Raw genomic sequence first — 27,910 nt, 5'->3', positions numbered from 1 at the left:
TGATTTTCTCACCCAATAAAGGAATATTTAATATATCAGTCTACTCTTCATTCTATCAGACACAGTTATCACAGCTCGTACATTTTCCTTTTTACACATGTATGTAAGCATTGAGCCAAATGTAATAATGTCAACGTATTAAAAGAACAATATATTTGTCTCTTATGCATAATACATCTGTATATACACTGTCAAAGATACTTGTCTTTGACTGAAGATTTAAGGTGATAACTATATATGAATAACTGCAACTTGAATCTTTGGCTCACTGCTGTAATATATATATATATATATATATATATATATATATATATATATATATATATATATATACTATAATATTGGCCATATTATATTTACATTACCACAGTGAGATGACTTTAGTCTCATGAGCAACATTAGCTAATTGTTGTTTACTAGCTAATCTTAAATGACTGTTCAGCACAGACATGAAGCCCAACAATCATGTTTACAGTCCCGTGGTCTCAGCCTCAGATACTCAGCTAATCAAAGTGATGTCATGACAAAAATGAATGACCAACAAAACATTTTTCTCCTTCATTTCTGTCAAACAAAGCTGAATGTAACGTGTGTCGCGGTTAGTATCATGGTTGCTAGGCAACCTGAACAGCGCGACGAAGCGTATACCGTCCCATTTCACAAGCCTCTCACTTCCGCACTTCTCGTACTTATAGTACGCACCGTACGTAGTACGCGTAGTGCGCGTACTTCAAGCGTGCAGACCCTGAATTGGGACACAGCCAGCCAGTGGCTGCAGCCAGACCCTTCTCCTTGATTATGGTCGCCACGCAGATACTTCCGGTTCACAGCAAAATGCACCCATAGTGCATTGCGTTTGACCGTCATCACAACAGGAAGTGTGGAATATGGCAATAACAGCTTCATAAATCATTGTGTACAGTCTGGCCAATGGAAGACACCAGATAACAACACAACCGCATTAGAAAGATACCGACCCCACGACCAAGGCTTTCCCCCGAGTTTTAACCCCGTGGACCGTCCATCTATGATGGAACGGGCGATGGAGCAGCTCAACGTACAGCTCAGTCGATTGACCCGGTCTCTTCGCCGGGCCAGGACCGTGGAACTCCCGGAAGGTAGCGATGCAGTATGACCGAGCATTCATTTATTAGATAATGGACAAAAGTGATCTCCCCATCAGTTATTACGTGTGTGTGTTGATCGGTGCAGGCACCAATGCTGCTTGGAAAACGTAGTTTCCCTTTGTAAAGATTCAAAATGACACAAAATTCAGGTTTTTATTTCAGTTTTATTTATAACGCGCAATTTCAAAACAACAGTTCTCTCAACGCGCTTTATGTCGTGTGGCCAAGATTTTACACTGAATCCGCAGCAATCAGATGAAACAGGAGGAGACTTCCAGCAAACGCAGGTGTAGGGAGGGCAGCCAGCTGCTGTGGCCTTTTGAGAGCCAAGGGAAGGAGAGGACAGAGCGCCCACAAACAGCAAATGGGACCAAACACAAAGTAGAAGCATCAGGTAAAGTACAGTCAGGTTAATGACATGCAAAGGACAGAGGTAATTACATCAGGACTGAAAAGAGGCACCTGGAAAAAAAATACTCGGGGCATAAAGTGCCTCGAATTGAGAGTTGTTGTGGTTTGGCGCCATATAAGTAAAACTGAAATGAAAAAAATAAAATAAACAAAACCCCAGATGAACAGCTGTTTCTCACGTGAGTGAGAGGGTGAATGCAGGCATCAACTACTGTCTCTCCAAGGTAACAGGTGCTTTGTGCCACTCAGAGCTGTGCTGTTCATGATTGGTTTGGCAGGCGACTAGGTAAAATACATGTAGTGAAACAAATGATTTTGAGGGGAAATAAACAACAATTTGCTGATGACCTCGCTCTGAACTTTATTTAAGTAAACCTTTTTTGTTGTTCATGATGGAATATCACTCACCTTTCCTAGCTTTAACGTGAGCAATGACAGCTGACGCCGAGCCTGTCGAGGCTAAACGGTTCCACGAGGATGAAAACGATGTCGGTCATGTGCTAATGGTTTCAGTCACCTAATTCCAGCCCAGCTCAACTCCTCTGGGACATGTTGGACTGTGTTAGACACAAGTGAATGTTTTTGGAAGGATTGTTTTATCCCTCCAGTGGTGTTCCCCTGGTATGTTACACGTCATATTAAAACGAAAGCTTTTCAAGTAAATGTTGTACTAAATGAGAAAACAAATAAACGGTCTCAGTACAGTAATGTCACATAAAAAGGTATACATGCAATTAAACTAAGACATCAAATAAAGTTCCTTTTACCCATTTTCCAGTAGGAAACAATTGATTTTTGTAATCAAGTCATTCAAATTCCTTGATGAATCGTTGCTAATAAATCGTAATGTCTTTGTCAGGTGTTAGCTTTCACTGATATTTTCTGCATTATTTTCACCACAGACAATGAGACAGCGGTGTACACACTCATGCCAATGGTCATGGCAGACCAGCACAGGTACACGTGGAGCAGACTGTACTCATCACTAATTCATTCACTTTTATTTATGTGCTCGTTTTGGCTCACTGCATTAGATGGAAACGTATATTATGGTATGTCTGCTTACTTTAGGCAGTAGTATACTTGCCACTGCACATCTAATCTACGGCTGCAGAAGGATTGACATGTTTTTACATGTTCACTCCTCCCTCAGATCAGTGTCAGAGTTGCTGCTCAACTCCAAGTTTGATGTGAATTATGCTTTTGGACGAGTGAAGAGGAGTCTGCTACACATCGCAGCCAAGTAAGAGAGACTTTACAGCTGTAATCACAAATGTAACTGTGACATTCAATTCGTAGTTACTTACTTTGCTGAATATTTTCAAAGAGTTCTTTAAAGTAGTCCTTTTTAAACGATTTCTGTTTCAAAATAAACTCTAAACTGTGGAATAAGTTGTGCTGTAAGTCCTGTTAATGTGATGCTAGCAGAAACCTGTCCAGCTTGCTGTCACTGGTTCAGTCTCTGGTAAGCATTTAGTGGAATCAAAAAGTAACACCAAGGCCATAAGTAGTTCCCACTTTACGTCTGCACATTTCCTAGTAATGGTGCTTGCTCAGTGAAATACAGTGCAGTGAAAAAGTATTTTCCCCTCTTAATTTATAATTTATAAAGTCCAAACAACTTTGTCCCGCTTCTTAAATCATGAGTCGTTCTGACAGAGTGAAAAAGATCTAAAAAAGTAACGTACCACAATCACAAGTTTGTCAAACAGATGACAAACAGTCTCTCATTCAGTGTACATGCAGAGAGTTGCCTAGTCTGTTGTTCTGCACTAAATACGCTGTTTTCTGTGTACAGCTGTGGCTCATTGGAGTGTCTGGTGCTGCTGCTAAAGAGAGGAGCCAATCCAAACTATCAGGACATCTCAGGCTGCACCCCTCTGCATCTTGCTGCCAGGAATGGGTGTGTTGCTGTATTTAATCTGTTTATATGTTCATTTCTGATATGTTGTCTTGTTATATTTACTACAATACACCTTTGTTCATGTCAGGGTGTCTCAATACTGGACTTTTAGCTCATGTGTTACAGGACACTTTGTTTCTCATCATGCTGTTCGTTTAGGTGGAGCTTCATGAGAGATTTCGAATTGCAATCTTCTCAGTGCTACCAACCATCAACCTACTGTTTTCTATTATAGATAAGCTGACTACCTAATGTTAAAATAAATCATGACGTTTCTTTTTGTGTTTTACAAAGTTCAGGTGTTGTCAAGTGACGTCTTCAGTCTGAATCAACTTTTTGGGATTGGTGCTGTAAGGACTGTTTATGAAATGCTGAGTGGAACTGAAGAAACTGGATGAATCACTTTCTTTTTCTTTTTCATAAGCCTTTATCTTTATGCATATTTACTTCTAGTCGATGGACCTTAAGATGGCAAAATCTGAGTCATGGGGTTTAAATCTGTAAAACAGAAAGGCTGATGAAAGACCAATGACAACCACAAATCTGTGGTCAAGTCATGTATTAAAGCGTTTCAAGCATAAATCAGCGATTTATCAATATTTCATACCAGAATCTATTTGTGCTTTAGAAACAGTCCCTCTGATCATCCATGTGAGCAAATGTTAACCTGGCTGCCTTCTCAATTTAAACGCAAGTCTTTAAAATAAATCCTACTACTACTAATATTGTTACTAACATTGCTATTATTGTTGTTAACATTTGTAACAATATAAATTTTTATTTTTACCTTTTAGTCTAATTACACTTTTATAAAACAAGCCACAAAAGATTCAACATTATAATAAAACAAAAAATGAATGTAAAGAAACCAAAACACTACATGGAACAGTGCAGGCTAACCTTGTTTAACCGTAGCTTGATTATTCTCTCACTGACAAACCTGCAGAATAAAAGAAGCCAGAAGTGCACAGGAGGAAGATGGTCGATCACAACAGTTGGGGCCACGTCAACCCGACATGTAGTCACATTTCTCAGGTGTTGCAGTTCGGGTTACGTCGAAGCTCATGATGTAGGGTTTCCTGTTACAATGTTACAATGTAGATTACTGGCAGAAATCTAAATGAAGCCTTAGAGGTGCAGGGTTCACTCTTACAACTTTTTCTGCTTCGCCTGGAGCAAAATGTGTTTCCTTATATAAAGAAATGGAGGGACATGTTCTTATATAGTGCTTTTCTACTCTATCAGAACACTTTATACAACTTGCCTATTCCATCCATTCATGTCAATACTTTTTTTTCTATGCAAGTGCTTTCTAATCTATTCCTACTCCAATGGATGCATCTGAGAGCAACTCGGGGTTAGTATCTTGCCCAAGGATACATTGCATGTAGACTGGAGCAGGGATTGAACCACCAACCCTCCAATTATTAGATGACCTGCTAGATCTCCTGAGCTACAGCCACCCCTAATGTGCAGATTGTACAAGGCTCTTGGCCCCAAAAGATTCTGATTTATTAACATATGCATGTTAATGTGCAAATAAATTTTTTGCACGGGGTAAGAACATTTCCTTGTAAATATTAGTAAATGAGGCCCAGTGACACTAAACCATTTCCTGTACTGTTCCCTCAGACAGAAGAAGTGTATGGGGAAACTGTTGGAATATAATGCTGACGTCAATATCTGTAACAATGAAGGCCTGACTGCTGTGAGTTGACTTGAATCCTCTTGGTAAATCATAAATGATTGATGTTTAATGAACTCCTGTAGTTGAGATAGTGACACTGTAACCTCTAATGTAGATCCACTGGTTAGCAGTAAATGGGCGAACAGAGCTCCTGCATGATCTGGTCCAGCATGTGTCCAATGTGGATGTTGAAGACGCCATGGGCCAGACAGCGCTACATGTAGCCTGTCAAAACGGACACAAAACAGTAAGCAAATTAGAAGCAACCTTTTTAATTACATATATAAACTGCTTGTTAGTGCACAGGGATCAAAACACCACATGTCAGCTTTAGCAGCCTCTTAGTAATCACATTACTTGCTCCAGGTGTGTGCATGATTGTCTGCATCTTCGTTCATTTGTTCAGTATATTGTCTTTGGTTCAACAAGATCTTGAATAATCAGGCCCCATCTTACCTTAAAGTCCTCACAGTGCCTTATCACTCCAGTAGACCACAGACTGCTCGTTTACTTGTGGTTCCTGGGAAAACTTCCGCAGCAACCCAGCTGGGCGGGTTCACCGTCAGAACCGGGAGTCTGTGGAACGGATGCTGTGGGCGGGGGGGAGCACTAGCCAGGACCGGCAGAACTAATCTAGCGAGTGTCAGCGCATCATTCATCGCCCATTTCTCTGATTTGTGAAACTATTGGGTTAACATGGAGAGTGACTCCTCGTGTTTCTGGAGTAACATGTTGGGAGAAGTGTCTGCGCGATCTGCTGGGTCCATACGTGTGGTCAGAGTATTCTGTTATGGACAACTCAGGTGGACCCAGGTAGGAGATCACACAACTGTAAATATTTTACAAGCCATATTCAAAAGCTAATCTATCGATTTCTCATCTGGTCTCATCTTATTCATTCCATGGCAGACACGTCTGACCTGTTGCTCAACACGCAATAGCGTAGAATACTAAATACCTAGACATTTATTTGATAAACATTTTTTCTCAATGAAATTCAAACCTGAAATCTTCCATCAGACTGAAAATTACATCTGCAGCCATAAAGGAAGTATCTAGAAACCATTTGGCAACGTAAATCCCCAGTGCACTGCAAACCAGTTCTGTTGTGTTACTGATTGCTGAGCTCCTGTTTTCTCGTTCTAATAATAAATATTTCCAGTATGTGATATGAGCATGTATCACATCTGTTCAGACGGTGCTTTGTCTTCTGGAAAGTGGAGCTGACATTAACCGACCAAACGTCTCTGGAGCAACGCCTCTTTACTTTGCTTGCAGGTAATGTCATCAGTCATAATAACAATAATAGTAGTGATACTGAGTGTGCTCGTAGCTCTTTTACACTTCATCTTGAGTCTTCGGGATTACAAATGCACCAGCAGATTAGCTTTGCGTTTGAATCCAGCTGTATTGAAACTCATCCTGCATTATTCTTTAGCCACGGCCAGAGAGACACAGCCCAGATCCTTCTCTCTCGAGGTGCCAAGTACATCGCTGACAACAATGGAATCACTCCACTGGATGTCTGTGTGCAGGTGAGTGTTTCATTTTTGAGTATTTTTTTTCTCTTCCTATTTTGTCGTCGTTTGGTTTGTGTTACTCTGCTTTGAGTTTTTTCTGCCGCCCTCAGGGAGGATATGGAGAAACCTGTGAGATTCTCATCCAGCACCATAGCAGGCTGTTCTTGACCCTCATCCAGATGACGCAGAATAATGACATTAAAGAGAACATGGTATCAGAATTTGTATCTGATGTCACACAGAAATCTATTTTATACTTTAGATTAGTTACGAGTGTTTGTGTTTGTGTAGCTCAGACAGGTTCTGGAACATGTCTCTCAGCAGAGTGATAGTCATTACCACAGGATCTTGACCAGTCTTGCAGAAGTGGCTACCACCAATGGACACAAGCTTCTCAGGTAAAATTACATATATTTGAGTATGTTTCACCAAAATCTGGACAGTTTATCCCATTAAACACAGTGTGTCAATGTGTCGCTGTAATTTAAAACTTAAACTTCCTCATGTTAGGTCTTAGAAAAAATGAATTTATTATTAACTACAACATTATTATTAATAAACTGGAATCTATGCTTCTAACTGAAACTGGTAACAGACAGAGACATGGGCCCATCCTCCTGTAGGCCCACCACCCGCAGGAGGCGCCATACAGGTTGGGTGCAATGTGTGTCGGGCGGCAGCCCTTGCAAACCGATCCCCCAAATCGATTGGGACATGGAATGTCACCTCCCTGGTAGGGAAGGATCCTGAGTTAGTGTGCGAGGTTGAAAGGTACCAGCGGGAACTTGTGTTTTCTGACAGTGGGGTAAGGCATGTCGGCTACTTGGTCCTGCTCAACTTCTCTTAATCTCACTTACTAATCCCCACTTTGCTGGTACACACGTACGCGTTCAGGCCTTTAATAAGTGTGACAACTGTTTTCCACTGGGAAAAATGTCCAAAGTAAAAAGACAAACTGAGAAGAACACAGCAGCTGAGAGTTGTGCTAATGCTGGCTTAGTGGTTGATGCAAGCGCTGCCCTGAACCTTCGGTCATTATCATGCTGAAAGAAAAACCTTTTAAGAAGCTTGCTGTATTTGACGTGTGTTCCTTCTTTCTTTAAGTGACCAGTTTCACTCTCTGTGTTGTGGAGAAGGACCTCTATAGCAGAATATACCTTGCTGTAGGGATAGAATTCTTGGACTTAAATGTGTTTATCATTAAGAGAATGTATACTTATGTATACTCAGCCATTAACTTGGTCAGAAGAAGATATCACTGTTGGGATCTTGGTCACCTTCCTGACTCATGCTTGCTGGAGTATTTGATTCACTATAGTCTATAAGGATTCTTTTCATGTAGTGGGAACAGACACGGTTTTATAAATGGGTTTAACCTTTTGCTCTCATCTATGGCTAGATTTTCCAGACTTGGTTCAAATAGTCAGATTAGCACAAGTGTGTTCACATCAACTCCCATACATGTCTCAAGGATAGTTAAGCCACTGAGTATAAACATAGCAATAATTAAAAGCAATTGTCTGTTAAGGGCAGCACGGTGGCACGGTGGTTAGCACTGTTGCCGCACAGCAAGAAGGTCCAGAGTTCAATTCGGTGTCTTTCTGTGTGGAGTTTGCATGTTCTCCCCGTGCTTGCGTGGGTTCCCTCCGGGTACTCCAGCTTCCTCCCACCGTCCAAAGATATGCCGTTAGTGGGGTGTGAATGTGAGTGCAAATGATTGTCTGTGTCTGTGTGTTAGCCCTGCGACCTGTCCATGGTGTACCCCTCCTCCTGCCTTATGACAGCTGGGTTAGGCTCCAGCACCCCCGCGACCCTGAAAAGGATAAGCGGAAGCAAATGGATGGATGTCTAGCCTTTTTGGATATTTTCACACCTATTTTTGGGCAATTTCTTCTCCCATTATTCTTTTCAGAACCTCTCAAACTCTGTCAGCTTGTATGGGGAGCATCAGTGCACAGCCATTTTCAGATCCTTCTAGAATTTTCAGGCAGGTTCAAGTCTGAGCTCTGGCTGGGGCCCAGAGGGCACACACGGAGTGGTCTCGATGCCACCCTTTGTTATCGTGGCTGTCTTAGGGTTGTTCTCCTGTTGAAAGATGAATTTTTTGCTCTAGTCCAAGGTCCAAGGTGGTTCCAAACAGGATGCACCTGAGCTCAATTTTGAGTGTCATGAAAAAGGCTGTTCAGTAACTCAGAGTTATTTAAAGGTGTATAGATATAAAGCAAGAAAAGACCCAGCACAAGGAGACCAACAAACACTGCATCTTATCCAGGTTCATGCATTTGTTACAAGCTACTACAATAGTTAATCAGTGCTAAGGTGTGTTTATTTCCTGTCTTTTTTTCTTAGCCTGTCTAGCAGTTATGAAGCGCAGATGAAGAGTCTGCTGAGAATTGTTCGTATTTTCTGCCATGTGTTCCGCCTGGGGCCTTCATCACCAAACACTGGCAATGACATGGGCTACAATGGAAACAAGACGCCACGCAGCCAAGTTTTTAAGGTAACACATCTGGTAGCGTACAAAGACTTTTGTATTTCTTGTTGAAGAGAACAAAAGGAAAGTACAACTGGAAAGTTTTGTTCTTTTGAAAGGTAAAAGTTGGCAGTTAGTGCTAGAGTAGAATAGAATGCCAGGTGATTGCTGGGTCTTCTTTCTCTGAAACTAACTGAAAGTCTTCTTGGATGTGCGTTTGGATCACTGTCTTGCTGAAAGGTCCAGCCTCATTGAATCTCTTCATCCTGGTAAATGGCAGCAAATTTTGGTACATTTTCCCCATTTATTCTTCCTTCAGTTAGATAAAGCATGAGGGTGCCATATCCTGCCAAACAGCCCCACACCATGATGTTCCCACCTCCAAACCTCACTGTTGCTATGGTGTTTTGGGGTGATATGCAGTGCCTTTTGACCTCCAAACATGGGTCATCCAGAGAGTTCAATTTTGGTCTCATCTGACCAGACTATATTCTCCCAGTATGTCACAGGCTTGTCTAAATGTTGTTCAGCAAACCTTAAATGTGCTTTGAAACAACTGTACCTGCTGATTTCCCGTCTTTCTGTAGCTCCCCACAAGTTGTTATTGACTCTTGGACAACTCTTCTCACTCTTCTTTTCACTCCTCTGTCTGAAATCTTGCAGGGGGTACCTGGTCATGGCCTGTTTATTGTGAAATGACGTTTGTTCCACTTAAAGATTATGGCCTCAGCAGTGCTCACTGGAACCGTCAATAGTTTATTATAAAATCTACTATAACCGATGCCATCAGTATGTTCTGTAACAATAAGGTTGCAAAGGTCTTGAGAGATCTCGCTGGTTTAACCCATCATGAGATGCTTCTTGTATGACAACCTGATAATGAGACAACTTTTTATAGGCCATCAGTCGGACTGAACCAGCTGATTATACCTAATTAGAGTAAAATCTACAGAGTCATCTTAATGTCGTTTCAGTCTCCGTCTCTTTCCTTTAACATGTAGTAGAGTTATAACGTTCATGGATTATGCACAGGTGGATAAATGTAATTTGGATCATTTCAGCTTTCTGTTAATTTGGTCTGAGCTAGCTGAAGTCTTGAATTAAGCTTTATAGAACCCGCAGGTAGGGGTGGGCGGTAGAAACGGTATACGGTAGAAACGATAGAAATTTAGAGATTTTGACTATACCGCTCTACCGCGATAGCGCATGTTGATGGTGTCATCAAGCTGCGCTTGTTTTGGTCAAAGGCATGGCAGCAGCTGCAAGCGAGGTCATCTGCAAATGATGCCATAATAGCAAAGAGACAAAGCACTTTTGGAATATGGGGAAAGCTAAAAACTGCGCTTCCTCCACTTCCGTACCATTGATTCATTAATGCTGAATCTTCTGGCAGCTGCTGTATTCCCATGTTGTTGCAGTATATTAATGACTAACCTCGTATTGTGGATGGAATATCTCAGTTGTTCTCCTGACTGAAGTTTGGTCCGTTTACAGCATCCTGCCATGCGATTGCATTTGTCCCTAACCATCGGGAACCCTCATGTTAACTTTTATCGAGTGGAAAAAAGTTAGCATTCATCCTCCAACTTCACTGTGCTAAGGTTATTGTTGGGTTTATCTAAGTACAAACCCTGCTGGAACAATTTAGACAACCAATTGCAGCAGCAAAACAAGACACAAGACAGAGCTCTTTGTGTGTTCTCGCACGAGGGAGGCCAACTGAGGTTAAGCGCTGTTCCTTTCACTTGAACCCTGTCAAACTCTCAGCCGGACTTCCCATAGCGCTCCTTTTATTGTGGTTACATGAGTATGCGTAGTTTCATCAATACGTGACATCTTAAACAGGCATTTGTGTGAACATGTCACGATCCTGGGTCTTAGGACCCAGTGTTTTGAGTTTTAGTTCATTTTGATGTTTATAGTATGTTTAGCTCATTAGGCCTCCTATGTTGATTTGCTTATTAGTTCCCCCTTGTGTTTCAACCCATGTTAAGTCTCCCCTGCCCTTCATGTCTCTCTGTGCCCCCTCTGTTCTGTTTATGGTGTGTCTTTGCATGTTTGAGTTTCTTGTTTTCTGTCACCCTGCATTGTGCATTATGATCTCATGGTTGGTCTTTTGTTACTCCCTCTAGTCTAGTCTCTTGTGTTCAAAGCTGAGTATTTCCCTCTGTGTATTTTGGTTCTTAGACCTCTGCCTTATGGTTTGTCTCGGTTTCTTAGTTGCTGTCTCCACTGTGTCTAGTTCGCGTCTCTGTGTGATACTTCCTGTTTTACTTTGAAGGTCCATGCCTCATGTGAGTGTTTCTAGTTTTGCGTCTCTGTCTCGTCCAGTCCTGATTTCTCCCAGCTGTGCCCTCCTTCTGTGTCTCATTCCCTCGTTATCCCTCTGTGTATTTAAGCCCTGTGCTTCTCTTTGTCAGTGTCGTAGTCTCCATCATAGCTGTGTGATTTTTCCCTGTGGCTCCTTGTGCTTTAGTTTTCCCAGTTTAGTTTATTTTGTATTGTTTTTCGTGTCCCACTCCACGCCAGCAATAAAGCTGTGTTTTTTGAGTTTACCTTTTGTCTCTGTGAGTTTGCGTTTGGGTCCTACTTTTGCCTGCACACAGCCGTACTGTGACAGAACAGAGTATAGCCTGTCGTTGTGTGTGGGTCAAAATATGACCCTGTGAAACCTGCTCAGCCAGGCCTAACGATATTACACTATGCTGTCTGCAAAGGAATACACTCCATATATCACAAGACAAGATGCAACCTTCCCATGAACTTAAGATGTATATGAGGTATGCCAGAACACCAGAAAGGAGTGAACGTCCTCCCCTCACCCTGTACATGGCTTAACTTTAATAGTTCACCATATACAAGCACAGGCGAGCCCCTAAATGGCAAGAAGTAAACATCCTCACTAAATAAGGACACAGAACCTTTACATAGGATGTGCCTGCAGTTAAACACTATAACTAATTACCTCCCCCACACCGTAGATGTGTAGGGGAGGAACAGAATAATATCTAAACATGCAGTTTAAGGCAAGGTTTACAAATTTAAGTACAATAATGGCAGCTATTATCAAAATCAACCTAACAGTTATGCTAACATAGCTGTGTTGCTAGCAGTCAAGTAGCACATCATTATATACCAGCTAGCCCAACTTCAGTAACCCTACAAACGTCACTGCTGTTTAGTTTCCTGTCTTCATTTATGTTGGAAGTGATAGCAGAGCTGTACGTTTGAATTTTTTCAGAAATCTCTCAGTCAGAACATGCTATATCATGTTTAGGTGGAAACTAGCGAGCTAACTTCCTGCTAACTTCTAACTCCGTTAAATTTAAGTTTAACATCCAGGCATTCATGAAAACATAATTTATTAATTGTTACACCTGGTAAAGCAGCAATGCTGATTGTTTTATTAAAGATGAAAGAATTTAGACAGTTTTTAACTCTCAGTGATGCTGCAGTGTTCGGTTGACTTTGGGACCTGAAACAGACAGAGTTTAGGACCCAGATTCCTCCGCGAGGCTCCTGACTACGGTAGCCTTAACGCTCTGACAATCCATCAAGTGCTGCGGCTTCATAGCTTACCAAAGTCGTACTAAAACACTCAGATTTCTGAGCGCCGTGTACCACATAAAATTGGTTCGAGGTCAGTATGCACAACCAGAATTCATACATAAGGCGAACTGTCGATTTTTGAGAAAATTAAAGGATTTTAAGTGCACCTTATAGTGTGTAAAATACGTTATACAGAGGAAAAGAATATATCACGATATATATCGTTACCGCACATGCTTCAAATTATACCGCAATATGGATTTTAGGCCATATCGCCCAGCCCTACTTGCAGACATCCTCTGTTTCCCTCCTCAAGCCTCTTGTCCCTTGTCTGTCACCCTGCAGCCTCTGGAGCTACTATGGCACTCCCTGGATGAGTGGCTGGTGCTCATCTCTACAGAGCTGGAAAGGAATAGGAAGAACCCATCTTCCTCCTCCAGCAGCGATATAGCCTCTCTGCTTCTGAAACAGCGTGAGTCAGAACATGATGGGTCCACGCCAAAGCTTCCCTCCTTGCTGGATCATCAGATTGTCATCGAATCAGAGGCGTATGCTGACGGGGAGGACGTCATCTCCATGACAGCCAGTCGACTCAGTGCTGTTATCCAGGCTTTCTACATGTGTTGCTCCTGTCAGATGCCCCAAGGGTATGAGCTCTGCATCCCTCTGTCAGATCCAATGGTAGTAAACATCAGATGGCATCATTTCAATTCAATTCAATTCAATTTTATTTATATAGCGCCAAATCACAACATAAGTCGCCTCAAGGTGCTTCATAGATACAGAGAAAAACCCAACAATCATATGACCCCCTATGAGCAAGCACTTTGGCAACAGTGGGAAGGAAAAACTCCCTTTTAACAGGAAGAAACCTCCGGCAGAACCAGGCTCAGGGAGGGGCGGCCATCTGCTGACATAGAGACTGTTAAATATCAGTTTTAATCAAATAGACCTGCAGCTATACAATCCAGAGTGTTCAGTTTTCTTCTTATCATTCATCATTAGTTATTACTGTGGTAGTTCTGTTACAATACTACTGCTACATCCAACTACTGCTAATGCTGCTAATGTGTAATGATCAAATGTTTTCAAATGGGAAAGAGAACTGAGCTTGAAACTGTCGGGAAGTGACTGGAAATCTCCAAACAGCTCTAAAAGATGAAGATACTTTAATCAGGAAACAATCTAATCAGTTTCGTTATTACTTCACATGTAAAAAGTAAACCCCTGGAGACCATACGGATACCAAATTCCAATCATATTAATGGTTGTATATAAATCTGCAATCATTCTGGGATAAAGTTCTCTTAATTTTCAAGGACATATTTGGTTGTGATATCCCTGCAAAACCTAGAATGATGTTTTTTACCCAACCTAAAGATATACATCGCTTCAGAATTTTACTATTGTAAGTAACAAAGCCGTAATGAGGATAAATGTGATCCTCCGAGGACAGATCACGGCTGTATAGATCAGAAGAAATACACTCCATGGAAAAACTGACTGATTCTTTAAGGACTGAAGCAGGCACCCATAGCAAACTATGAACCAAATATCTATCTGTAAGTCAAAACACAGGTCAAAACTTTAGATTGTGAGGAAACCCTTCAGCCATCAGGCTGTGGTTCCTCTGTGAAACCAGCTCCCAGATTGAATTCAGAAGACATAGCTCCCCCAAACCTTCCTTTTTAAAACGAAATGAAATATTTCACATTCATGTCAGGTCAGACTGACTGATCTGAGGCAGATTCCACTGGAAGCAGCCATGCTTCATCCCATTTGCTCCCACACTATTAGTGGACATTTATGGATTAGATCTATAAAGATGCTTAATTAACAAGGAAATGTGGACTGTTATTGACATGAAGTGAGCTGTTGCCCATTTCAGTTTGCTCTGTCTTTTCTCTGGTTTCTGTTTCTCGTACCTTCTGACCTCTCTCTGTTTCCACACCCAGAATGACATCACCCCGCTTCATTGAGTTTGTCTGCAACAATGATGATGTGCTCAAGTGTTTCGTTATCAGGTGAGTCAACATGGCTCTTTAACATAAACATTAGAAAGTATGAATTGATCCAGAAACGTATTTTCTCTGAATTGATTTCCACTCTCATTTCCTTGTTCTCTCATTTTTCCCCTTATATTTCCGTCTGGACCTCCTCCTTAGAAATCCAAAGATCATCTTTAACCACTTCCACTTTCTCCTTGAATGTCCAGAGCTGATGTCACGCTTCATGCATATCATTAAAGGCCAGGTAAGACATAATCGAATAAATATATGACTACCTATTATGTACAAGAGAGAAAGAGAGCTGCCTGGAAAGATAAAGGCAGCCATCATTAGCCCCACTTCTGCCTACAGAGGCAGTGGTGCAGCTCAGTGTCTGTAAACAGCTTAAATAATTTTGATGAGCTAATAAAACCGCCCTTTATTTCTGCTGAATAGTTTCTCTTCCTTCCTATAGTGTGTCCTATAGTGTCCCTAAGAATAAGTACAGCAGTACTAGTATTCAAAAGATTTGTCTTTGGAACATTCATCCGACTTCCCACGGTGCAAACCTGCAGACCTGCATCTCTTCTTCTATATCAGCTCTGATTTTCATTTTCTCCATGGCAAAGCCCCGGAGTTCTCGGTCAGGTGGTAACACTTCCTGACATTTTTTAGTTCATTATCACCAGTATTTTGTGATTCTCACCCCACTGACGACCCTACCACCCATTCTTGATCCCACATTTATTAATTAATCTATAAGTTATCCATCCACCTTCTTCTGCTTATCTGAGGCTGGGTATTAGGGGCAGCAGCAGAGGCATTCATGCCTCTACAACATACAAACAAGACAGCCCTACAACATCCAGAGCCTTCAGGGATTCAGGGCAATCCTCCCACAGGGGCTCTGCCACCAACAAGTTGTTTAACTGCCTCAGTGACCTCGCCCCCTGTGATAGACGAGTCATCCTTCTCATCCACAGACTCTGCTTCCTCTACAGGAATGTGTCAGTGGGATTAAGGAGATCCTCAAAGTATTCCTTCTACTGCCCGATAATATCCTCAGTTGAAGTCAGCAGCGCTCCACCCACACTACACTCATTGCAGTCAGAGCACCACCTTTACCTCCTCAGTCGCTTAAAGGTTTGCCACAAACTCATTAAGGAAGTTCAAAAAACTTTTTCCATGGCCTCTCTGAACTCTTCCCACACCCGGGTTTTGCTTCAGCCACCATCTGGTTCGGGGTTACCACCATCACAGGCACCAACCACCTTGCAGCTGCAGCTCAGTGCAACAGCTTCAGCAATGGAGGTGCTGAGGATGGGCCGTTTGGACTCAGTGTCCCCAGTCTCCCTCAGAATGCTAACGAAGCTCTGTGAACGAGCTCGTGGGCCTCTTCCATGTGTTCCCAGCACACCCTCACTATACGTTTAGGTGTCCCAGGTCTGTCCAGCGCCCTCCCCCGCTACTGACCCACCTCACCACAAGGTGGCGATCAGTTGACAGCTCAGCCCCTCTCTGCACCTGAGTGTCTCAAACATACAGCCGCAGATCTGTTGATACGATTACAACCTCGATTGCAACCTTGGGTGTCCTGGTGCCACATGCACTTATGGACACCCCTGTGTTCTAACATGGTGTTTGTTATAGACAAACTGTCGTTTGAGAACACCGCTCGGGTTCAGATCTAGCAGACCATTCCTCCCACTCACCCCCTCTTCAGTTCTCTGTTGCTAATATGAGCGTTTAAGTCTCCCAGTAAGATACGGATTCCCCAGGTGCAGCACCCTCAAGCACCCTAACGAGGGGGTTCAAGAAGACCGGGTACTCTGAACTGTTTGGTCTATAAGCACAGACAACAGTCAGGACCCGTTCCCCGACCCAAAGGCACAGGGAACAAACCCACTGGGCAAAACCCTAACATACAGGCAGCAAGCCGAGGGGATACTACAGATACCCACCCTTGCCCATCACCTCTCACCAAAGGCAACTCTGGGGATCAGTCCACCAGGGTCTCCACCCTTGGCTGCTGCACACATTGCAGCCTACCCCTACTGCACCCCCTGCGGGTGGTGGACCTACAGGTGGATGGGCCCATGCCCTTTTTCAGGCTATGCCCAGCGAAGCCCCATGGGCTAAGGCCTGGCCACCAGTTGCCCGTCCTCAGGCACCCTCCCCATGCCCTGCTCCTGGAAGGCTCCCTGGTAACCCTATCCTGGGCAGGACGAACTGTTCCCTACGTTTTTCTCTCATAGAGGTCTTTTGAATCACTCACTCCAGTGTACAAAGCAAAGTCCATAAAGACATGGATGAGCAGGTTTGTTTGTTTGTAAGAACTTGACTGGTCGCACAGAGTCCTAACCTCAACCCCATAGAACAGCTTTGTGATTAGTTACAGCAGAGGTTGTGAGCCAGGCCTACTCTCTGAGTCTCCTGACTTCATTAGCGTACCATCATTAGGCTTAGAAGACACTGTCAAAACTTGTTGACAACAGATCCTTTAAGGTGCTTGAAAAAGAAGAAGAAAATGATCTTTGTAGCCAGCCTGCTTGTTATTCTGATATAAATGAAACAATAAAAGTTGAATGACAGATAACTCGTGGTTAAAGTCAGTGCTAAGCAAACTGCTTTCTGCACAGAAGCCGTTTCAAAGTTGGATCAGTGTGATATTATTTAGAAAAACACTGACAATTTTGTTTTCTTTAGCCAAATAACTTTATTTTACCATGCTGCTTATTTTGAAGAGTCCGTCTTCACATTTGACTTTTTGTACCTGACTTTTTTTGTATCAGACTGCTATTCGTACGCAAACCTGCAGCCAATTTAGAACTACCACTCAACCTAAAGTGGACTTCTGTGATCTGTGGGAGGAAGCTGGAGAACCTTGAGAGAACACACTCAGACCAAGGGCAGGATGTACAAACGCCAACAGAAAGGTCCCGCCCGGCCGATGGATTTAAACCTTATTTATCTTGTAGTCCTGTGAGACTTTGAGTGACCCCATGTCATTTCATGATCAAGTGTTCCTTTCACGGCGAGAACACTTGTCTTAAGAAAAGTTTATTCAGCTTCATTAATTTTTAATGGCTGTTCTGAGTTATATTAATTATCCTATCTTTAGTATTTATATTTGAGCTGCAGCATGAAAGTCCATGGATCATAGCTCACCTGGGAGTAGGTCCTTGTTTTAATTACAGGCTTCCTTATTCCTCTCTCAGTGCACTCTATCTTTCACTCCTCGGTGCTTGGAGAATAAAGGCATATATTATGGAAATGGCCTTGGCTCTGAATTACAGATGAGCGTTTCAGCACAAAACACTTCCTGAGGAATCAACTCGGATTGAAAAATTCCCCAACCTTAAAATTGAAAACACAGCCAAGTGATAATTAGTTTGAGAAAGTGCTGTGCAGTGTGAAATAAAGTCTTGTCTTCCCGTCAGCCCTTTAAGGATCGGTGTGAGTGGTTCTACGAGCATCTGTTGGCCGGCCAGCCGGATTCTGACATGGTTCATCGTCCAGTCAATGAGAATGATGTGCTGCTCATCCACAGAGGTACAGACACACTTAAGCTGCTCGTGTCCAGTCGCTGATGTCATTTGCAGGGTTATGCATACGGAATGAGATTGTGAATGTGGCCATGTGAGGGTTGTTGGCAAGTTGAAGGTGTTGTATGGTGTAAAACCTAAAGTAACATGATAAAAGGTAACAAAGTATCTAATAAACTCTGTCTACTAGTGTCGTAACACAGAAACAAACGTGGAAACATACAGCAGGTCTGCCCAAAGCAGTTGGGCCATTGAAGGTTCAAAATACCATTGGTCGAACAAACTGGTCCAAAATGTGCACCAGCTGAATGGGAAATGACAAGAAGACCCTAATAAATAACATTCAACCGTCATAAAACCGAAGATCTGTATGAAAACGTTTGTTCGACAAAATATAAATTGTATTTCCCCATATCACCATCAGATTCCATATTTAGGAGTAGCTGTGAGATGGTGTCAAAGTCCACCAATGAAAAACTCAAACAAGGCATTGCTGTTCGTTTCCATGGCGAGGAGGGTATGGTGAGTTGTCTGCAGTTCAGCTGTTAACAGTATAAACAGTAGTATTGTAGTTTGTATTAAAGACGCAGAGTACTGTGCGTGTGTGTGTCTGTGTGTGTGTGTCTGTGTGTGTGTGTGTGTGTGTTTCAGGGCCAAGGTGTAGTTCGGGAGTGGTTTGACATTCTATCCAATGAGATCATCAACCCAGACTACGCTCTGTTCACTCAGTCAGCTGATGGTACGTGGCATTTTTCCTTTAAATCACAAGAGTTCAGGTGTACAGAGTGATCCACAGAATGAGCTCATGCCATGTTTGTGTGACCACTGCTTGCTATTAAGATCATTTTGTACTGACGTGCTTGACAAGATGAGGCACAGTTTAGTCGCACTTAGGAACTAGCATGGCTCCCCAATACTTGCTCAATGGCGACTGCCTCTGTAGAATCATAATTTACAAATTTGTAAGAGGAAAATGCACGACTGCTTCCCAAGTTAATCTACAAAATGCATTAAGTCATGAAAGTCATGCTGTGCAAGAGCACTGTGTTAGAGAGAGAGAGGAGAGAATAAATGCCAGAGAGATGAGATTAGATAAGAAGAACTTTATTTATCCCGAGGGAAATTCTTTTGTCATACACATGCTCAATGCAGCAAGAGAGACAGAGGAGCAGAGGAATAAGATATACAATATATACAATAAGAATACTAGTATACAGTAATATACAGTAGGATAGTGCAAAATATAAGATCAAATAACTGTAACAAAGTAACAATATAACTGTATCCTGAAAAATAAATAGCTTAGCTATCAGTGCAGGTGATTCTAAAAGTGACATAGTGTTGTGCAAATGAATAAATACATGAAACAACTGTTGGTGATATTGCACGGTCTGAATGGGAACAGAATAGCTTTGTTATTAATCCTCAGGAGTTGTACAGTTTTATTGCCACCGGCACAAAGGATTTCCTGTGGCGGTCAGTTCTGCATTTCGGGGCAATGAGTCCGATGGTCCATCATGGAGGCGTGCATGTGGTGGGAGGGGTTGTCCATGATACAAAGAAGCTTTTTTAGCATTCTCCTCTCAGACACCTCCTCCAGGTTCTCCAGTCTGACACCCAGGACAGAACCAGCCCGTTTAACCAGCTTGTTCAGCCTGTTGGCATCGGCTGTCTTCACCGCCCTGCCCCAGCACACAGCTGCAAAGAACACAGCGCTCTCCACCACAGAGTGATAAACATGGTCAGCATTTTCCTACAAACATTGAAGGACCTGAGCCGCCTCAGCAGGAAAAGCCGACTCTGCCCTTTTTTAAAGACAGCATTGGTGTTCTTGGTCCAGTCCAGTTTACAGTGTTTACCGTAAACTGGACACATCTCCACATCAGCCCCTCTGATAGTGACAGGGGTAGGAGGAGGAGCCTGCTTCCTAAAGTCCATGATCAGTTCCTTTGTCTTTGTGATGTTAAGTTGTAGATGGTTAAGCTCACACCACTCAACAAAGCTGTCCACCACACTCCTGCACTCCTCCTCCTGTCCGTCTGATACAGCCCACAATGGCTGAGTCATCAGAGAGTTTCTGCAGATGACATGACTGTGACTTGTACCTGAAGTCAGACGTGTAGAGGGTGAAGAGGGAGGGTGATAGGACCATCCCCTGCGGCGCCCCCGTGCTGCTCGGGATGTTATCTGAGTGGCAGCCCTTCAGCCGAACATGCTGTGGTCGACTTGTTAAATAGTCCGTGATCCAACCTACCAGTGGGGCGTCCACCTGCATTTCCGTGAGCTTATTCCCCAGCAGTGATGGTCTGATTGTGTTAAAAGCACTGGAGAAGTCAAAGAACATGACCCTCCCAGTGCTCCCAACAATGTCCAGGTGAGAATAAGCCTGGTCCAGCAGGTAGATGATGGCATCCTCCACACGATACGGGTTGATAAGCAAACTGCAGGGGGTCCAGCCAGGGCTCCACCAGCAGACGCAAGTGTCTCAGGATGAGTCTCTCTAAGACGCTGAAACAAACAAAGTGTACTTACCGTACACACACACACACCTGTTTATCACAAACTGTGTCTATGATCCACAGGTACAACGTTTCAACCCAACAGCAACTCATCAGTGAACCCAGACCATCTGAACTACTTTCGATTCGCAGGTCAGATTCTGGGTCTCGCTCTGTACCACCGGCAGCTGGTCAACATCTACTTCACACGCTCATTCTACAAACACATACTCGGTAAGAAACTTTGGTTGCTAATACCTGATGTTACCTACCTTTAAGTAATAAAGTTTGAGTTTTGCACCAAACACCAGACTGATGAGAAAGTCCCTTCAATGTTTCTCCAGGATCTGTGGAAAAATTAGACTGTAAGTGATAATATCCAGAAACACTTTAATATGTCCCACGCCTTTAATTTAATGTATTGACAAAAATATTAGCTCATCTGCCTTAACATGCATATGAACCTGAGTGGCATCCCATTTGTAATCCATAGGATTTCACATACAGTCGGTTCACTCTTTGCAGTTATAACAGCTTCAACTCTTGGGAAGGCTTTCCATGAGGTCTATGGGAATTTTTGATCCAGAAGCATATTTGTAAGGTCACACACAGATGTTAGATGAGCAGGCCTGGCTCGCAGTCTCCAACGTATCCCAAAGGTGTTCTGTCAGGTCGAGGTCAGGACTCTGTGGATTGGCCTGTGTAGACCAGTCAAGTTATTCCACACCAAACTCGCTTATCCTTACATATATACCTGTGCATCCTTTGATAGGAAGAATGTGTTGAGGCGATCTGTCTTCCTGGGCAGAGATATGTTAGAAGAAGCTGAGATTGCCTTGCCGCCCTGGGTTTGGTCAACCGGAGCTCACCCATCTCTTGGATATCCAGCTTGTGACCCAGCACCCCTGGGTCAGAAGCTTGCTCTTAAAATGGGTTGAACAGAAGTGCCTCATTTCTCTCATGCCAACTGGGACTGCTGGTAGAAGCTTCTTTGCTGGTGGAAGGCTCTTGCCACCACACAGGTTGTGTTTTCCCCTTTAAATATCTTAGGCTGCTGGCCATGGGACTACTAGCTTGGCAACTAGGTATTCAGACCTCATACAAGTTGGTGTCTACTGGGGGTGCAACTTCTGCCCCATTTGGTGATCTGCACTGCTCTGCAGGGAACGTGGAGTCCTCCTCCTCCATGTTCCCTAGGTTGATGAGGTTGGAGTTGGCATCACTCTCTGTGTCCTTACCACCCAGCTCAGCCATGTTTTGATCCAGGAGGACCTCAAATGTTAGGAGAGTGGGGGGGATCTTTCTCAATCATGTCTGCCCAGCTCGTGGTGGCTCGTAGATGATGCGTATCACCTGCAGCAGTAGCAGCTGGCAAGCAGGCACCCTGTCAGTTAGTCCCTGCTACTCTCAACCTCCATTCCAAGACCTTCTGTGGCATCTCAGCACAGTGGGGGCAGCCTCGAGGGTCCGCCAGAGAAGCCTGGCCATGTTTAGTGCCATTACAAATGTACACAGGTGAGTGTCCCTGCTCTTAATCGGGGCACCACATAATGGACGGGTGGGATGACGCCTCTTTGGCCTTCAGTCTGACCAGCGTGGGTAGGAGCCGTAGTCATGGTAACAGAAAGGGGTGAAACTAAGCCACACCAGGGTTGCTTGTTTGTAGCAAGCACTAGCAGCTGGGGTTAAGGCCGAGCTAGTTGCTGTGAGAATCAACATGACATGTTAGCTGAGTTCTACTAGCCAGCGCAGAAGAGACGTAAGATTTGCACATACGTGGTACGGATCGGGTAGTGACAAATCTAATGCTAGCCAAACCCTAGAATCGGCTAACCATCTAATGTGGTGTGACACTAGCATGGTTTGTGGCCTACTAACAAGCTGATGCTAGCTAGACACTAAAAAGGCTTGCCATAATGCGTTAGCCCGAGTTACACAAACGTTGGGTACGCTGCTAACTAAAACCAGGAAACTGCTGGAACAGCTTTCTTCGATGTGATTGCTGTTCTACAGAATGTAACTATGAGTTCATTTCTTTTGAGGACATATTAAGCACAGTCCAGCTAACACGTCTGGTTGGCCATGCTAGAATGATGGGGCGGAGCCCTGACCACATCTCAACAGATCTGTCATTAACACACGATGTCACTGGAGCTGATCATGCCAAGGTCATTCCCATAGTGAAACATCGAGCAAAAGAACCAGTGCAAGGCCATGGGCAGACAAGGCACACTGATTCGTGTGGGGAGTGATGCCTGTAGGCTCCGATCCAACAAATAAGGTACTGTTTTAATGCTGGTTCTGATGCAAAGGTGTCAGGATACACAGTGAATCACTTTTTGTTGCACATGGGGCTGCATGGCTGCAGACCAGTCAGGGTTGTTCCTGCTGAGCCGTGTCTACCGCTAAAAATGCTAATAATGGCCACATGAGCATCATAACTGGAGCAATGGAAGAAAGTGGCTTAATCCGATGAATCATGTTTTCTTTTACGTCGCCCACCTGAGGGAACATCTGGTGTCAGAATGCACTATGGGAAAACAGCAAGCCAGCAGAGGCAGTGTGATGCCTCAGGCGATGTACCATCTACACAACCACTGGTGCAGACCATGCACTCCCTGATTGTCGGGCCCTCTTTCAGCAGGATGAGGAGCACAATGAGGATGAGGTGTTGACATGGCGTCCAAATTCCCCATATTTTATAGTGTAATATGACTTTTTTTTAAATGTCTGATTATATCACCTCCTTGGCTCCAGTGTTTTTGTTTCTAGTGCTACGTTGTGTGGTGACGTCTTGTCTTGTGCGTTTCACAGGTATCCCTGTGAATTACCAGGACGTGTCTTCTATCGATCCAGAGTATGCTAAGAATCTGCAGTGGATCTTGGACAATGACATCAGCGATCTGGGCCTGGAGCTCACCTTCTCAGTAGAGACTGATGTGTTCGGAGCGATGGAGGAAGTGCCACTAAAACCCGGAGGGACCAGCATCCTGGTCACCCAGGACAACAAGGTCAGTCATCACAAATACAGTCTGACGTGTCCCAGTGTCAGTGGAATGCAGGAACTTATTTGGTTGGTGAAGGGATGAAGCGTAACACTGTATGTCAGCTATTTGTGCCTCAGTGTTCCCTGTTGCTGTTGCTTAAAGCAGAGTGCTAAAAATGACATGTATGTATAAACTCTGTCTTTTCCATTTCTGTCAGTCGGCATCTCTTCAGGCTTGGTGTCTTTGTGTGCCTCTTCTGTTAGGCCGAGTATGTGCAGCTAGTGACAGAGCTGAGGATGACTCGAGCCATCCAGCCTCAGATAAATGCATTCCTGCAGGGATTCCACACCTTCATCCCCGCCTCGCTCATTCAGCTCTTTGACGAATATGAACTGGTTAGTCCTCCTCCTCAAGTTACTCTTCTTGTTAGTTTTATCCTTGTTCTTTCCTTACTGGCACCACATTCAGACCTCAACACCATGAGGTTTTAGGCTGCTTGGTTTAACAGCATGAAATCCACCATCCAGCTGGGGCCTTCCTGTGTGGAGGTGCTGTGTTGCTTCCAGGTACACTTTTTTTTCTTTGGGTTTGGTAAAATGGCCATAGTCACACATACTCACACTGCAGTGTGTGAGTATCAGGGCTGCCACAAGCGATTGTTTTGATAGACGACTAATCAGATCATCATCCATTGGACGTAAAACTACAGCTTCTTGCACCAGCAGCATCTGCTCTTATATAACTATCATTAGCTTACAGCTTTAAGTGTTTCAGGTGCTAACTAACAATAAAGACAAGATGATAGTTTATTAAATTTTAATGAAATCTGCAGATTGTTTCGGTGAAGTTTAATAAACTCCTTGCTATCTAAAATATAACAGGACACCGGAGTAAACTCTGAGCATCTCACACTTCTGATGATCAGCTGTCTGCTTGACGTTTATTCAGCTGTGTAAAAACTTTAATCTCAGCCAAAGAGATTTACTCAGGAACAAATAAAATACTAAAAAAAGCCAAACAATAACATTTTTAAGTTATCTAAACGACTTATATATCATGTTTAACCTGAGTAGCGAAAGACGGCGGTGGGTTTGAAAACGATTTGCCGGGAGTCCGGTGTTCTCACGGCTCTAGTGAGCGTTAAACCCCGGCTCGCTATCGAGCTAGTGGGTAACAGACGTCTCCGAAAACGTCGGAGCGCTTTTGAAAATATGTGGTGTCTTGATAAACTGAGCAGATATTTGAGGTTTACACAGCTACATTCTCGCCTGAAAATATGTTAAACGTTTATTTTGTGACCCAGAAAGAATAATAAGAGTAAAGTTAAAACTAACTAGCTGCCGCCATTGTTGGAAACTGAGCTGGGCCGCGCTATGAATTCTGGGATAGGTTGGGCCACGAAGTATACACCCGATCCATCCTTCAAATCTGGGGAAATGAAGGCCTAATGAAGACTATTAAATCAGTCGTCGACGATTTTGATAGTCAACGTAATCGTGACTAGTGACTAATCGTGGCAGCCCTAGTGAGCATGTGTGAGTGTATTGCTCAACCAACCATTGAACTGTGGGAGGAGCTCTGTGCTCTCCTGTTGTGTTCGTCTCAGTTAGTATCTTTTCTCTCTGTGTGCACGTCGCTGCATCGCTGCGTGTACGTGCACACATACAGGAGCTCCTACTATCAGGGATGCCCGAGATTGATGTGCAGGACTGGTGTAGGAACACTGAGTACACCAGTGGATACGACACTCAGGAGCCAGTCATCCAGGTGGGCCCCTCTGCTACCACACAAGAACCAAATCCTTGAACACAAGACCTGAGTCAACCAGAGACACCTTCACATTTTCGTTGAGTACTTTGTAAAGAATTGCAAAAGAACTCAATAATGCAAAACTATAAAAAATAACTTTTGAAATTCCTGAAAAACACTGAGTCTGTGCCTGTGACTGCACTTTAAACCGAGTGTTTCCTAATTTTCACCAGAGAATCTCTTCACCTGCTCTGATTTCCTCTCACATTAAAATTTTACTCTACAATACGTGAAGCTGACATGGAGTTTACACGTCGCATGTATTTGTCACGCTCTGCTTAATTTTGAACACAGCACTGATTATAGGGAAACGTTTACTTCATGGCTCCGTAGGAAAAGACAGAGTGAAGTTCGTCATTGTCAGTAATATGAGGATGTCCTTTAGCTGCCAGCTAATTAGCTTTCCTCCCCCCTAGTGGTTCTGGGACGTGGTGACGGGCCTGACCCAGGAGGAGAGGGTTCTCTTGCTTCAGTTTGTCACGGGAAGGTTTGTCAGCTCGATTCCTTCTACAGTTTTTTTAAATATAGAAACGTGTAAATGCCTTTTAAAGGGAATGGTGCTAATATAATCCTCGTCCAGTTCCAGGGTTCCTCATGGAGGATTTGCCTACCTGATGGGTGGGAGCGGTTTACAGAAATTCACTATTGCTGCAGTCCCGTACACCTCCAACCTGCTGCCTACCTCGAGTACCTGGTAATTAGAAACAGATCTCTTTTTTCCGTCCTGCTATCATTTGCTAATCCCCCCTTCATTTTCCAATAGAGAGAAATTACATATAAATATAATAAATACTGGGAAAAGTACATAAAATCATTTCTTTCTTAGAAAGTTTCAAACCAAGCATACAGGTCATTAATATAGCTGCAGTTGTTTTGGTAAAGAATGAGCTGTTCCCCTGCTGTGTTGGTCATGGCGCCTTTACCCCCTCCACAGTATCAACATGCTGAAACTTCCAGAATACCCAAGCAAGGAGGTCCTGAGGGACCGCCTGCTGGTGGCTTTGCACTGTGGGAGCTATGGCTATACCATGGCCTGAGCAGTGTCTGCAGGTTTGACCGTCTCCAGCCTCCACCTCCTTCCTCCTCCACAGACGACCCTTTTGCAGTCAGCTGCTTCTTCTGCTGGATGAACAGGGAAAATCCTTAAACAGGTCCAGATCTCCCTTCACGCCTGTGCCAGGATTTCATTTTTCAGCTTTCATTGGAGACACAGCAGAGACTGACAGGAGTGCAGAGGGAGAACCTGCAGCATGTGGTCGCCTCCTCATCCCACTGAGCTAAACCAGCACCCAGCATTTCATTTTTAGGTGATTTATGCAAATCATGTATTTCAATGGACTGTTTTTCATGCAGATATTTATTTAGGATTAAAACATTATTTAGAAGATACGTTTTGTACTGAAAACACATACCAACACACATTGTGTTGAGATTATATATCAAAGTGCATCATAAACATTATCACAATATATGGAATCACGTTTTGTTTTTGTGCCGTCTCAGGCCTTCATCGTTCGTTTACTCTTTGGGCCAGTATTGTGTAACTGTTTGATACCTGGGCCAATAACAGTGAACGGTTTTTGATACCTTTGGTTTTATAATTACATGACCAAAAATAGTCGTAATCATTTGCCATTTATTTCTTAGATGACTCAACAAGCCAACACAGCAACCAACTGCACAAAGTATCAAAAACCCAACCACGAAACAAAGTTTGAAACATGGAACAAGTCTGTAAACATGTAGACTCCATGTCCTCTTACAGGCGGCGCCTCCTTTGACAGATTTGTCCTACGTTGTCATGGCGCCGCTATAACTGTATTCAATAAGATTTTGTCATTTAAACCTTCTTTTAGGCTCCTCCCTGAAAGCTGAAACCAAAGTCAGCTGGATGGGTGATGAAACGTTTCCCCCGCTGAAAGCACTGATGATGATGATGATGATGAAGAGAGTCCACGTTTTGAAAGCAGGACTCTTTTTCAGTTTTTGTTATTGTTGATACAACACTGCGTTCAAAGAGATGGGCATCGTGCCATTAATGTATCAGCTATTTTTCCTCTTTGTAAAGGGAGCATATAAATAATGTAGAGATCGTTTAATCTGTCATATTTTTTCAAATGTGTTTTTATACAGACACTGGTGTTGCTGGTGTGTATTGATATTTTTGCTGATGTTTGTCTTTGAGATTTTATCTAATAACACTCGGACATGTTGCCATTAAGCAGCAGAGGCAAACGTTTGTACTTGGGGTTTTTTTTAAAAAGGGGCGGGGTTACCAGCAGGTTGTTTGCCTGGACAGGTGTAAATGGCCACGACATGAGCTCTGCACTCCGGTCATCAGTTTAGACCAACAGGTAACTACTGTTTAAGCACTGCTTCCAGCCAAGAGTGATGCCTTATATGCCACATAGCT

General features: G+C 43.3%; 1 protein-coding gene across 1 annotated transcript; it reads left to right on the top strand.

Moving 5' to 3' along the window:
- The first annotated feature begins 871 nt into the window (after positions 1-871).
- On the top strand, positions 872-27,582 carry hace1 (HECT domain and ankyrin repeat containing E3 ubiquitin protein ligase 1). The gene is made up of 24 exons (XM_085366087.1): positions 872-1,118; positions 2,441-2,495; positions 2,692-2,781; positions 3,337-3,441; positions 5,074-5,149; positions 5,244-5,375; positions 6,324-6,406; positions 6,567-6,663; positions 6,759-6,860; positions 6,940-7,046; positions 8,998-9,148; positions 13,016-13,317; positions 14,626-14,694; positions 14,836-14,923; positions 18,099-18,210; positions 18,628-18,725; positions 18,855-18,942; positions 20,786-20,935; positions 23,516-23,712; positions 23,952-24,083; positions 25,357-25,455; positions 25,914-25,984; positions 26,078-26,191; positions 26,432-27,582. Exons 1-24 carry the CDS (start codon positions 1,028-1,030, stop codon positions 26,532-26,534), a joined length of 2,712 nt encoding a protein of 903 aa, XP_085222213.1. The 5' UTR covers positions 872-1,027; the 3' UTR covers positions 26,535-27,582.
- The last annotated feature ends 328 nt before the right edge of the window (positions 27,583-27,910 follow it).

The sequence above is a fragment of the Diplotaxodon limnothrissa genome, linkage group LG11 (assembly GCF_057381915.1).
Source record: "Diplotaxodon limnothrissa isolate DT_005_m linkage group LG11, D_limnothrissa_male_GT1.1, whole genome shotgun sequence".
Lineage (NCBI taxonomy): Eukaryota > Metazoa > Chordata > Actinopteri > Cichliformes > Cichlidae > Diplotaxodon > Diplotaxodon limnothrissa.
This window is presented reverse-complemented; position numbering and strand designations above follow the sequence as displayed.